The sequence below is a fragment of the Lichenostomus cassidix genome, chromosome 2 (genome assembly GCF_008360975.1).
Source record: "Lichenostomus cassidix isolate B80296 chromosome 2, HeHo_3.0, whole genome shotgun sequence".
In the NCBI taxonomy this organism is placed as follows: Eukaryota; Metazoa; Chordata; class Aves; order Passeriformes; family Meliphagidae; genus Lichenostomus; species Lichenostomus cassidix.
Window position 1 is genome coordinate 69,158,313 of NC_139482.1, and position 13,723 is coordinate 69,172,035.

The window sequence follows — 13,723 nt, forward strand, 5'->3', positions numbered from 1 at the left end:
GAGGTTAAAATCTGTTAAAAATACTTGCAATTAGATGAATAAAACTGGCACAAATCAGCAGTCTGCCAGCTGCTGGGATTTTCAGCTATTCCCAAGGGACAACAGGATATGCTTATAAATGTAAAACTTTTGTGCATCCCCAAAAAGTACATAATGCATGTGATAGTCTGAAATCAAACTACCTACACATACAATGTTTGTCTGTGGGGTTTTGCTTTTTATTTTTAAACACACATTTCTGGGAACTGTAACTGAAACACTTAGTGAAATCAAGGTAGAGAAAGAAAGCTGTTCCTAAATTCAAACCAAGCTTTGACCAAATGCACTAACCTTCTCTCAGATAAAGCAGCCTACTTTCCTACAATTGCTGTAAAATCCCACTACATGATAAACCTTACCAGGGCTGACATCCAATCACACTGCATTTCTCACTTATTTGTTTTTAATGAATCCTGATAACTTTGTTGAGGAATAATCAGTTGACATTTCCATCTGCAGTGTTTTTTGAACCACTAACAGTGGAATCTCTTTATTGAGAATTAGAGTCTCTCCTGTTCAGGTCCCTGTATCTGAAATGTCTCAGCAGGTTGATTTCAAATAACTTTCTGAAACAATATGCACTTTTAATATATTTACTTGTATTTTTAGTTTTTTTAAATTATGCATGACTAAGTAGAGGGAACTGTCAACCTTTCGGAGAGCTATTTTAGGGCAAAGAGGATGCACACTGCTGAGAAAATGTTTCAGATACTAAGATGGGCCAGGTAAGTCTGGCAGTCACTCCATGCCTACAGACTTGAGTGAGCATGACCAGGCTTTCAAGTGTCTGCACCTGGAAGATGATGCCCAAAATGTGAAGGTTGTGGAATAAGGCCTACAGCGTCATATACTTAACATTTTTGCAGTGATACCCAGGAGCCTGAACATGAGTTGTAAGCAATTTCTAGTGGATTTTACTTCATGGTCTCAGGGGAACACTGATGTTGAATTACATAGCAGGAAGAAGACAAAGCAGTACACTAGTACATCACATAAGAAATGTATATATTTTACAGAATTTTAATCACAGTAAGACACAGGTCTTCAGAAGTTTAAGAAATCATTAATATATAGAAGCAATGTCTAAAATACTAAACATTCATTACTTATAGAATATCAACAATGTAAGATAGATTCATTTATGCAACATCTCTTGCAATAATGATGTGACCTTTGCTCTTTGTGTGATTTTTCTTCCCTTTCTTGCCTCTATTTCAGAATACAATGATGCTTAACGAAACACAACAGAATAAAGTAATCATGTGGATGCAAATGCAAGCAAAAATGGCTCAAGGAATTTCTTGACAAAAGCAAGAAATGCAGAAGTGGTTGGCTGTGGCTGAGTCCCCACATCTGGGAAAATTGCATCCTGCAGTATGCTCTCTTGTCCTAGGCTCTGGGTACCACTGAATCATGACTTCACCATGCATTCAAAGGAGGTGTTTTTCCCCAGACAAGTGGTTTCCTTCAGAGAGGATCTCACATGCAGCAGCTTGACCTCGATTCCTACAGAGCCCTGGACTGGACAGGCACTGGACTGGGATGCATCTTTCATACATGGTCTCTTACCCATCAGCTGCTGGGGTCTGAAATGATCACACTCTATCTGTACTGTTTCCTGTTCTCTCCCCTAACGTTATAATGGGATAAATCAGCTAAAAGGAGTTCTGGCTGACACCAGTTCTGTTCTTGTGACCTTCTGCAAACTCTGCATTCACTTTAGGCTAGTTTGTAAAATGCCAGGTGTAAATCTCACAATTCTTCTTATATTTCACTTCACGTTCTCATTTATACATATACAAGAAGAGCACAATGGTCACATTTTCCATGGTGCTTTGCCTAGGAAAAAACAGATGTAATAAAGGGGAAAAATAGGGAAATAGGCCCATAAAACACATTATTTCTAAAAATGCTGCTACAAGTTTGTGCCTTAATGAAGACATAAGAACACTGTAGGTGAGATACATGCTCTGCCACTCCATTTCCCTTTGATGACTTGCATAAATTCCATAGCGCTTAATTTCAAAGTTTTGGGCTGATATTTAATTAGAGAAAAAAGTCTTCAAATTTAGTTTAAGAAAGTAACACTGATATATGTTAGTATAACTTGACAAATGTTAAGAATTACTTGCTTATATTTTCTAAATGGAATAATTTGGACATTTTGTAAATTGTGGGGATACTGTGCCCTTTTCTTTTTTTCAAGATTAAAAAAAGGTTGAAATCAATCATGGAAGATAGCAAAACTTGTACTCTACTTTCTTCTCAACACAGTATAAGCCACAAGGGAGAACATGATTTAATGATGAAAAGATGCTTCTGATAAGATAATAATTTGCTCAAGGAGAGAGCTGACTTGTGAATGCAGCTGTTCCAAAAAATCTAAACCCACAGGCATGAAATGACTTAGTTTTTGTACAAGCTATATCCATAACTACTTAGATAAACTGGTGATAGACCCCAGAAAAGTACATCTGATAGAGACATAAAGAATCAGGGCTACTTTGAAAGGAAAAAAAAGAGATGGTAAAGATTACTACAAACTATTGTTGCAAAGACTGAATCAGAAAGATTCCAGCAGTCAGACTGTTCAACACAGCATCTAACTTCATCAATGACTCACTTTAGAAAGATATCTTTTTTTATCCTGATTCAGCCCACATATATGATTGGTTTATTCCCATACATGACAAATTCCATGGCACTGACCTGGATTACCTGGATGCCCAAAACCAAGGGCATGCAGAAACAGTCTCAGTCTTCAGTTCTTATTTCAGATGTCTGGTACTGCTTTTAAAACACAAGCTCACAAAGGGAAACCCACCCATATTTTGGTATGGTCACACTGCCTTCATATCTCAGTATTGACTAGCACTAGGAAAGTGGCACCAGAAATAAAAGGTTGATACGGCATATTAGTAACATAAGAACTAGACAAAAATCTCCAGAAATTGTGATGTGCTCTGATCTGTACTAATTAGTCAGCAGCAGATTCAACACTGTCATAATTAACTGAATTTACTTATTTTGTATCACCAGATCTTTTTAAAGGGGAAAAAGCATGTACTTAGGTAGAACAGAAGAAAGGTATTACCTGGAAATTGTCTCTTATAACAGTCAATATTACTGCAAATCCATTTGTGTGAGTAGACCCTAATGCCCACATTTATCCCCAGTGACGTTTGACTGCATGTGTAGATAAGGGAACACCTGCATGGATCACTTAGCAGGATCAGCCTCGCAGCAGGGAGAAAAAGCCAGTAAGAATGCATGTCTTCAGGACACTGCATGCTTTCTCTGTCGAAACACGCAAACTAAAAAGCATGAAATGATCTTGGCTGTTCTATAGCACACAAATGTCTGAGTAAGTCCTTTTACATTGGCCATGGTACCTTGCCATCAAGTTTTCAATATGCAAGGCAGACAATCCCTGATGACATCAGCCAGGCTGTATTATTCTCATCCAGCAAGGAATAAGAGACTCACAAGCAATACTCTGCTGATATTTCTATTTAGATATACTCACGAGTTTGAAAATTTTGTATTAAATGAAAGAGATGTACCTCTGCACTGAAAATTTTACACATTTATGCCTTTCACAGGCCTCAACTTAGCAAAAAAGCACCAGGAAAAGCCCTTAATATTTCCAGTGGTACTAGGTTGACCAAGCTTCTCTTGCACAGAAAGTGTCTTAGAAGATTAGCAATTAGTCTCCTCAACCACAGACATGAGAAAGGGAAATCTGGCGCATGTTGACTACATCTCTATATTGTAGATGCAGAAGAGCAGCTGTTACAGTAGGGATTGCACAGATTTCTTGTGAAAGTCAGTAGCAGATGTCACCATCTGCTTCTGCCTTCTCTATGAAATAGAGGCAAAAGGGAAAGTAAACCTGATTAAAAAAAAAGGTAACAACAAAAACTATAAATCTAAAAGACACACAGACCTATTTACAGTGAGTAGGAGAAACTCTTACCCCCTTCCCCCTGGCAAATCTGAGACCCAGATGCACAATAAAAGCAAAGAACACTCCCCATTCTATTTAAATCATGATTTCTTTTCATTTTAATCTTACTACATGTATTTTGACAACATTCAGCCTGCAATCTAACACCTAGCCATTTCCACCCTGGCTGAAAGAGATCACAGAAATGAGCAGTTGTATCCTTCCCCTCTGGCTATACAGCAATGGTCTGATGACAACTGCTTTACCAGAGCTGGTATCAGACACACAAAAATTCCCTACTGAATGATCTACACAATGATGTCATGTGTGGAGGCAAAGTATTACTTAGGGGGGAAAAAAACCCAACAAAAACCAAACAAAACTTCTGTTGCATTGTGTCAGGAAACATGCTGTACGTGTTTGTACATCTTGGTAGATTAAGATCAGATGAGGCAAGCAATGAAGTGGTTAACCAAATCAGAAAGTTATCTCAGACATCCAAAGGCACATCTTGTAAACCTGAGACAACTTCTTACACAGAACACAGAAGAGAGACAGTAAGGGCTTGTCTGGGACGAAACAAATGACACTGTCAGCAAACAGTTTGCTTTCTCACTCAGAGAAGCAGGTATTAGTGAGATCCTGAGCCCAACAAAAGAACAGGAATTTTCCAATGAAGTAAAAAACATTTGGATCAAGCCCCAGCTTTCCTGAAAACTAGACTTGCTAATTGCCTCACTCTTCCACTGTCAAAACCGTCATCTCACTGAACCGAAATATCCTTCCAATATTGCCATAGGGCAAAAACATTTCCACACTAGTAATACTGGGAGACATGTTCAACCACCACCAACATGATGGCTATCACCTCCCCCATTCAGTATCCCACAATGTTTTCTTGGGGGGGTGGGGGGGAAGTATAATTCTGGAAAAGTTTTTTTTTGTTTTCTTTGGTTGTTCATTTTTGAATACAGAGGCTGCCTTGTAGCTACTGTAGAGCATATTGCTTTTCATCTTGTGTCATACTTAGACAACAAATAAGCTTCAGAAATGGAAGATCCCATTCACTTTGGCATGATCATAAATCAGGAAACTCTTAAGCTATACCTGGATAAAATGGACAAAAGTAACTGAAGAAATTAGCTTTAGCAAAGTATACAGCTAATATAGGTCTTTTCCCTGAAGGATGCAAATCATGCTTATCTTACATTACCAGACCATTACTGGAAGTACTATGCCAGACCCTCAGCTGGCATAAATCAACACGACCCTACTCACTTCAGTGCAGCTGTGTAGATTTATGTGAGCTGAAAAGTATGTACTGGTCAAAAAGTGACTATTTCATCTTACAAAACTGTAAAAGTGGCTAAGTGAAATGAAAGGGAAATCAAATGAAAGGGAGTATGTATAATACAAAGAAAATAATAGAAAGGAAAATACTACAGAAAGGCTCAAAGTAGATGTATATTTTATTAAGATTAGTCTAACATAGCCACTAATTTTTCTTTATATGAAATTTTAGATTATATTTTTGGCTGTTACATACACACGTATCTCTTGAGTATAGACTCAAGTACTTGTGCAATTTAATAATGCTGTACTATTCCCAAATTAAGATATAAGGCTCAGGCAGTGGGTTCAGCCAACCTGGAATTTATGACTGGTGTTTTTGTAAAGTCACTCTGATTGTCAGAACATGAAACATCATACTTAAAAGGAAGCCCACACAGCGAACTTAAGTGCTCAGCTTTACACTATGGCGTCACATCTTAGAACTACTCCTGTTACTGTCATTCTCTTAGAGAGCAAGATAAAAGTAGAAAACCAAATGTTCCCAAAGCCAGCACTTCTCTAAAGCCTTTGTAATTTTGAGAAATATGAAACCTTTCATATTAGACTTAAGCACTCTTTACCCTTATGAACTCTCTGCAGACTTCCCTATTATTATACAGGCTACATGAGATTAACTACTGGTGCTCCTTTCTGAGTTTAAGGTGGAAGGCTCAGAAGAAGAATAGGCATTCTGAAAGAAGAGGTGTAGATTCCTGAACTTATTTTATAGAGAAGCAGCTCTTGAGATGAGACAGTTCTCATTTTCCCTAGGCTTGTGCATTGCTGCCCCAGCACTACAATATCAGAACATTATATAAAGAGGGACTGCGGCAGATGCACTTGACCCCCTTATCTGAACTACCAATAGGTTGGTACAGGCTCCAATGGATGCAAACACCTGAGATGTAGCTTGGCCAAGAACTCCTCCAGGAAACCCACCAAGGGGCAGAGTAACCCAGGGTGCATTGATGCTTGCAACAGAAGAATAGGGGGCAGCTTTTCCAAGACTGAGTTACTGAGCAAAAAAAAACAGCTGAGGGTCAAAAGGGTCTCATGCATACCTTTCCCATCACATGTAATTTAACTACAAGCCAACCACTTTATCCCATATATATGACAGCCTAAATGAGCCTTCTTTGAGCTCCCACTGCAAGGCAGAATGGCTGTGTGGCAGTGATCTTCCCTTGAGTTAGGACACTTCTCAAAGTTGGTTCTCAAGCCAGAGAGACCTTTCTACTATAAACAGATCTTCGGATAAATGCAGTTTCAGTCCTCTTTAAATTGCAAGTGCACTGCTTTGCAGTGCAAAGCACTGGGATTCATCTCAAGGTTTGAGATTCCTTACCTGAGACTGAGGTATCACAGTGGAGAGACCCCCTCATTCACAACAGGTGCTCAGTATTATAGCTGATAGTGTTATAGCTGATAGCATGCTAAATTAGTACTTACGAATGAATGAAGTAATTAATTTCTTTAGACATAAATTATTGTAAAGGGCTGAGACTCAGACTGGAACTAGCTGGTCCTAAGCTGCATCAGGAGTTTAGAAAGCTCATGACTCAATGGGTCGTCCTTACAATTTAGCACTTTCAGTCTCTGTGCAAATCATTCTAAATTGATTCTAACTCAATTTTCCTTTGTATGTTTCATCCATGTAGTAAGTAATAGGGTGAACCTTGCCATCAAACTTTGTTAAGTGACATTTTTATAAATTTGCATTAAACCAATTTTTGCTAATACCATTGCAGGTAACTTTTTGAGTGACCCCAAACATGTATTTACAATACAGACCAAGATGCAAACTCTTTACAAATGTTTGTTCAATTCAACATCAGTGACCAGCTTGGCAGACAACTGCAATCACCATCCTTCAACACGAGTCCTTGTACTTCAAATACAAATACTTCTGCATTTGATCAAAGCCCACAATACAGGCTCCAAAGCATGAAAAAGGCATTCTGTTCATCCTAACCATTGCCTCCCTGTGTAGCATATTTCATGGATCTCTGGCTACAAGGAATACTAGAGTTCTGCTCTTCTCCAATTCCTGGGTGTTAAGTTTTGTGTGGACAAGATGCAAATATTATCACCACCAATGGAATGTTGCATTTGATCCAATCAGTGTAACAGTAAAACAACTGAAATAGTAGCATGTAGTACTGGAAGAAAGTATGTATTGGTTTATTTAGATATTCCTAATCTTTGAAATCAGTATTAAAAAAGGGCTAAATCATAAAGCATTGTAAAACTTCCACGGATATTACCATCTTTGCATAGGAGTTAGAAATCCCAGTTAAATCCTCTTTTTCTCCTGAAGCGCCTTTGCAATCTTCAAAGATATTAGGAAAGTGATGAATGACTATCAAGAAGCAATCTTAAAACGACTTTTATTTCATTTTCTTATCTGTATAGTTTTCCAGACCTTTTCCCATATAAATACTATTCAAATGGCACTGGTCTGTGGTTACAGTTGCTTTCATGGCAAGTAGTCCTGCTAAGGCAAACAGAGCCAACTGAAACCATTTCCAGAACAAGATTCCTGTTCATGCCATAAAGGGCCTAAAATGGCACCCAGCACACACACACAATGAAAAACACAGCCTGAGACCTCAAAGCACAGACTTGGGATTTTCATGGGGACATTAAATGTGTTGAAAAGAGACTTCAGGTGGGAAACTCTATTGCAGTTGTCTTAAAGCAGGAGCAAACATCAAAGGAATAACAATAGCAACAAGTACTGAAGTTTTCCTGGTTCAAAATGGCACAAGTCTACAGAAGAGCAGCAGAAATGGTAAATGTGTTTATAAAATTTTCATCTCATCTTGTAGCTCCCTAGCGTTATTAGAAATCATGCCAAGCCAATATTTTTTATTGCATATTCCCTCATTTTTACAATGGTCAGAATGTTTTAATTGCAGTCATAACTCAGAGCAATTTGAACATTGGTTTACAGAACACTATGAATACATCTCAGCAAACTAACTCTTTAATAGAAAGCAAAGTATTAGAGTTTCTAAATGAAACAATCTAGTGAATATGATTCTCCTTTAATTTTAGACTTGTGCTTCATTTGCTCTAGTGAAGTGATACACTAACTTCTACCACCAATTACTGTAAATGCTGCCTACCCACTGTATGATGAGGTTTCACAGCTGTGACTCGCAAAGACTGAAATTAATATTTAAATCCTGTTGACATGGACTCCTTTTTTCTCTTTTTTTTTTCCTTTTAAGCAGAACTGAAATTATAGTCTGTTTTATATAAGTATCATATAAGTATGATTAACATTCTTATATTTTGCACCAGGTTATAATTTATATAATTGCATTCCTGTAAAACTTGAATTTATTTTTCATTTAGAAACAGACCACAATAAAAGGCTTCTGCACTGAGAATCCAGTTTTCTGTGTTAATTTAAAGTTTAATTTTAGAGTGCTTTCTACAGTCATAGTACTTAAAGGGCAGAGGAAAATTGTCATTATAACAGAGACTTCTAATCAACCATGGACTCTTACTCAAACTAAATACCAGCATTAATTGTTCATAAAGTACTGCAAGCGGAAAAGGGATGATTAAGTGGAATTTAAGCTGCATTGCTATTAAGGATTAAACTAAAAGGCATTTTAAAGCCATGTGTTAAAAGCCATCTTGTAAATGGTATGGGCCATAACTCAATTTTTTTTTCAAAATATACCAGGCTGTACTCATTAGTCTTATGAACTTAGAGCATCTATTGTTTCTGCCTCTCAATTTGACATTTTTACACAAATTAAAATCTTGAGTATGTCACACCTGAAATTGCATCTGTTCTGCAGTTGCCCAAATAAATATTTAGAAAACCTGCCTTTTTTTATGTGTCACTTCAACACTTTAGCCTTTACTTTTTATCAAGAGGAACACAAAATTAGATACACAAACTTCCCTTCAGCAACCCTGAGCTACAAAATAGAATATGATGCTTGAAAGGGAAAGCTGCTGTTCTTGAACTCTGAGACTGCCAGGAGGGCTACATTAAATGCCATGAAGAGGCTACAAGTCATGACACCTTCCCTACATAATCCTGGCAAGTTTAAATGAAACCTGTGGATGCATTGTTCCATTTTTCCAATCAGATAGACACAAAATTGGAAACAATTTCACATGGATTTTCTAACCTCTTCTGGGGCTCTCATGATTGAAGAGGATGCCATTCACAGCAAAGAGATTGTAGGCTTCTCTGAAGTTCACCACAATCCAGTAGGCATACAGTTTTGCTACCCCTGTAAAAATAATTTTGAAGTGTTATCATATAAATGCTTGCCTCATACACAACTCAGACACACACACACACACACACACACACACACAAAAGACTCTGCCACATGCTGGGTGAAGTCCACATTTCAACAGCAGAGTGCTTTAGAATTTGATGAGTTCCCTACATGTGTCAAATTTTATATGGAAAAAAAATCCAGCCCAGTAAACAGCAGTTCAATGGGAAAATACTCATATTCTGTGCAGCCTCTGAATTGGCCATGAAACATCAGGGCACTTTCTCACTTGTTTTCTTATACACTCTCAAGCACAGCATTTTTTCTTTAGCAATATAATTAACACAGTCACAGCGTGTGAAATATGCCTCTGTAGTGACCTCTGTTAATTAAAAAATAACCCAAAACAAAACCAAAATTACCTTGGAGGAATAAAAGTGAAAATCTGGTGCCTTAACACTCAAATTGATTTGAAACTTTATCACCAAAGTCCTCCATGACCATTGCTTTAATAAGTGTTTCAAATTTCATATGAGTTCATGAAGAAAGAAGTGAGCTCTTGGGAGTTTTTCATTTAGGCAACAAAAAATATGAAACCTTATCACTTCAGCAGTACCTTACAACCTTTTGTGAAGGAAGAGTCACCCTACCCTCCCTTCTTCAAGAGCTCTTAACCTGTGAGCTGAATGAACAAGGTCTTGTGAAGTGAGATGCTAATTTCCAACCCCCAGGCAATGGCAGCAAATACCTTTTATATAGTAATTCATAAAAGTATGCCTCTCGACATGTCTAGTCACTTTAGCTCTATCATCATTCTAATCTCACAGCCAAATGACTTCAGCCCTGAGACATGAGCAGGGAGAACAGACAGACAGACACTACACACACACCATCAGTGATCCTCACCGTAAGGCGATCTTGGGTAAAAAGGGGTGGTCTCCTTTTGCGGGATTTCTTGCACTTTTCCAAAAAGTTCACTGGTGGAGGCTTGGTAAAACTTCACAGAGTTGATAAGGCCACAGGTCTTAATAGCATCTAGGAGCCGTAAAGTGCCAACTCCATCAACATCAGCAGTATATTCTGCTAGGTCGAAAGAAATCTTGGGGAGAAAAAGAAATAAAAACCCACTAATTTTACTAGGGGAACCAGAACATGCCGTGATCATGTACAACTAAACAAAGCAATACATCACTTGCCACAGACCATCTAGACACTCTTGTACAGAGTAGATACTCAGTTTACAAAAGTACCCTCAAAGGATTTCTAAGAATAAATAAGTAGTTCCATAAATAGCCAAACCAAAAGACTGGTGTTCCCTGGGATTATTTTCCCACGTGAAGTAAGGGGTAAACCTCCCCATGGTGGGAACGTTATCAGGCACTCTCTCATCCCCACAGCTGCCAATTTCCACAATGCTCACTTGGGCTCAATATCTTTGACACACTTGAATTTGGTTATAATTGCCCAAAATATATTTAAAAAAATAATGGGACAAAGAGCATGACAGCATAAACATTTATAAACCCTGCCCCCCCATACCCTTCAAACTTTAAACAAGGTCCAAGGTTTTGCAATTTAAACAGACATCAAAGTTCAGAGAAGAACAGAAATATCATCTGCTATCAAATGAGACTCCCAACACCACCTGACCAAGGTGTACCAGAGCTGTGGCTTTTGCACAGAGCTTAGGAGGATCATGAAGTATGACTGCAAAGGGTGGAGGTATCCAAAAGAAACCTGACATCTCCAGCTGATATATTCTTCAAAGTATTATAGTAAACTCATGCCTACTGGTGGGCAAAGATTTCTTTTTCTCTCCCCACTCCAGTATTGGTTGTTATCTTTATGATGAGATTGTCTTGTGGCCTATGCCACAATCAGTGCTCAAGTCTAAGCTTTCAGAGTATTTAAAAAATATCTTCATTATTTTCTTTGCAGTTACAGAAGAAAATGCCTAGAAAAAGCAAACTGAAGGTAAGAGATGTGTTGCGACCACCGCAATCCACAGACAGGAGAAAATATGATCAGAAGGGAACTCTTTGCTGGAACATCTCAAAAAGCAGTCTGTACCACCAAACAAAGTTCCTGGACTCTGAAGATTTTTTTTCCCATCAGTACCCATCCCAGAGGCACAGTCCTCCTTCTTTCTACACTCTCCCTCCAACCCAGGGATTTTGCTTATGCCACTTTTTGAAAAAACGTTCTGCGTTTATACTGCCAATGTTATAAAATAAAGGGGAATGGACTTTTAGAGCAATGTCCTTCATGGCCCTGACATGGAGAATTATTCCACCTATGTCCCCTCTGGCTGATAATTGACTTTCAGGAACCAGTTCAAGTGACAGCAACATTACAGTCTCTTCAAATGATCTATGCTAGTTGTTAGTGAGGCTTTTCCAAAATCAGACAGTAAAATCTGTGATATTCCCTTCATTAGTGTCTGCAGTGACAGAGTAACTACCAATGGAGTAGAGAGCAAATGAGCATAGCTGGACAAGCTGAGTTATCACAGTGAAACCAGTAGGAAACCTGACACCAGATATCTTTTTAGGCTCTTTGCAGACTGATAGCCCTGTATTCTTTTCTCCTGTTAAGCCACTTTCCCTATTCAGTAACCACTGGAGGTTTAAGGCTTATTTACACAGCAGATGGAAAAAAAAATAATTTGATTAATTTGAATTTTCACTTACAGTTAATTTAATACAGTTATAAAACTATCTAAATTGTGTTACTGTGCTCCAAAATAAAAAGGTTCACACACAGTTTTGACCTGAAAACCAAGCCTTACTTTTGCTTGTTTTTAACCAAAAGAGGAAAAAACCAACAAAAGGAGACCTGATATTTTGTCTTGTTAACCTGGTATGACCCAGCTGAAATTGAGCACTGATCTACCAAGAAGAGCTGTACATTTTTCGTTTTAATCCATTTGGCACAAAGACAACAGCCATTTAAGGTCTCTCAACTTCAGTGTCAGAGTAACTCTTAGGAAGACATTTTAATGAGTAGATGGTACAGTCAATAATGAACTAATGAACATAAATTAGTGTATTACTCATATGTCTCAGCTCTCCAATGAAAGGCAAAACACATACTAACTGTAGCAGGACCAGGAATTTACCTATATTAAGGTATCGTTTCCAACAGACAACCTGTTAAAAATATCACCCTGAAATGCAAATCATTGCTTACATATCCTACTGCAAAGTAAATGGCACATGTAACTGAGGCAGTCTAGGAGATCCTAGACCATAAAATCTCTTAACCAGAGGGAGCAATGTGGCCACAGCAGCAGCACTGGGAAATGCTCTCTCTGGCTGGTATAGAGACCAATTTCACAAGAGATGGTTTTCCCTATTGCCTGAAGAATGACCTCAGTCTTCACCTTCAGCAAACACTCCCTGGGGTGTGAGGTAATTGTGTCCCCATGCTGACTGGGTCTGAGTGTCCCTGAGCAGAAACCACCAATTTTGTGTCTGTTTTGTAATGCAGACTGCTGTTCACCAGAGTCAGAACTCAGACCACTAAACCCATTTCATTTTGGAGCGCAGGTTAGACCAATATGGCATTCAGAAAAATTAAAAAAAGTATTTTTATCCACTAAAATTTCAAACATGAAAAGTTCTGGACTTTTAAAAGACCCTGTGGAGCATAAGAGCAGTAATGCTGTAAATAGAGATAAAAGGAAACGAAATTTTAATGCAATTCTAATTCAAAGTTAAAAAGGTGAAAGGTGATAACATATTCCTTACAACATTATTTCCCTCTCCTTATACATGTTATTTTGTGCAAGACTAGCAGAAAGACTGGAGCTGGAAAAAAAAGAAAAAAAGAAAAAAAAGGAGGGTCTTCATTGAGATGAACATCTAACACTAAAGAAAAAAAAAAAAAGGACTGAGTTATAGAAACCAACTATAGAATCAGATTCAATAGATGTTACTTACACAAATAATCTTCATTGAGCTCAGTGGGACTACCTGAGAGTAAAAGCTTAATGGAAATTATTGTAAAGGCAGGTGTATGAAGGCTAAGAACAATTCATACTTTATGAAAGATTAAAGATTTATCCAGGGGGAAAAAAGAGTTTAGCTAATACCTACAGATGAGAGTTGTCAAACTGCCTAATTTATGACAATTTTCTTAAGTGCCTGAATTAGGA

General features: G+C 37.9%; 1 protein-coding gene across 2 annotated transcripts in view; it reads right to left on the reverse strand.

Annotated features, from left to right (window-relative positions):
- Window positions 1-13,723, reverse strand: part of GMDS (GDP-mannose 4,6-dehydratase) — a 408,259-nt gene that overhangs the window by 242,150 nt on the left and 152,386 nt on the right. For both annotated transcript variants that reach the window (XM_085052052.1, XM_085052051.1), the window contains exons 5-6: window positions 10,474-10,666; window positions 9,472-9,576 (exon numbers count right to left, since the gene is read on the reverse strand). In XM_085052052.1, coding sequence (XP_084908178.1) covers window positions 9,472-9,576; window positions 10,474-10,666 — 298 coding nt within the window. The remainder of the gene's footprint in view (window positions 1-9,471; window positions 9,577-10,473; window positions 10,667-13,723) is intronic.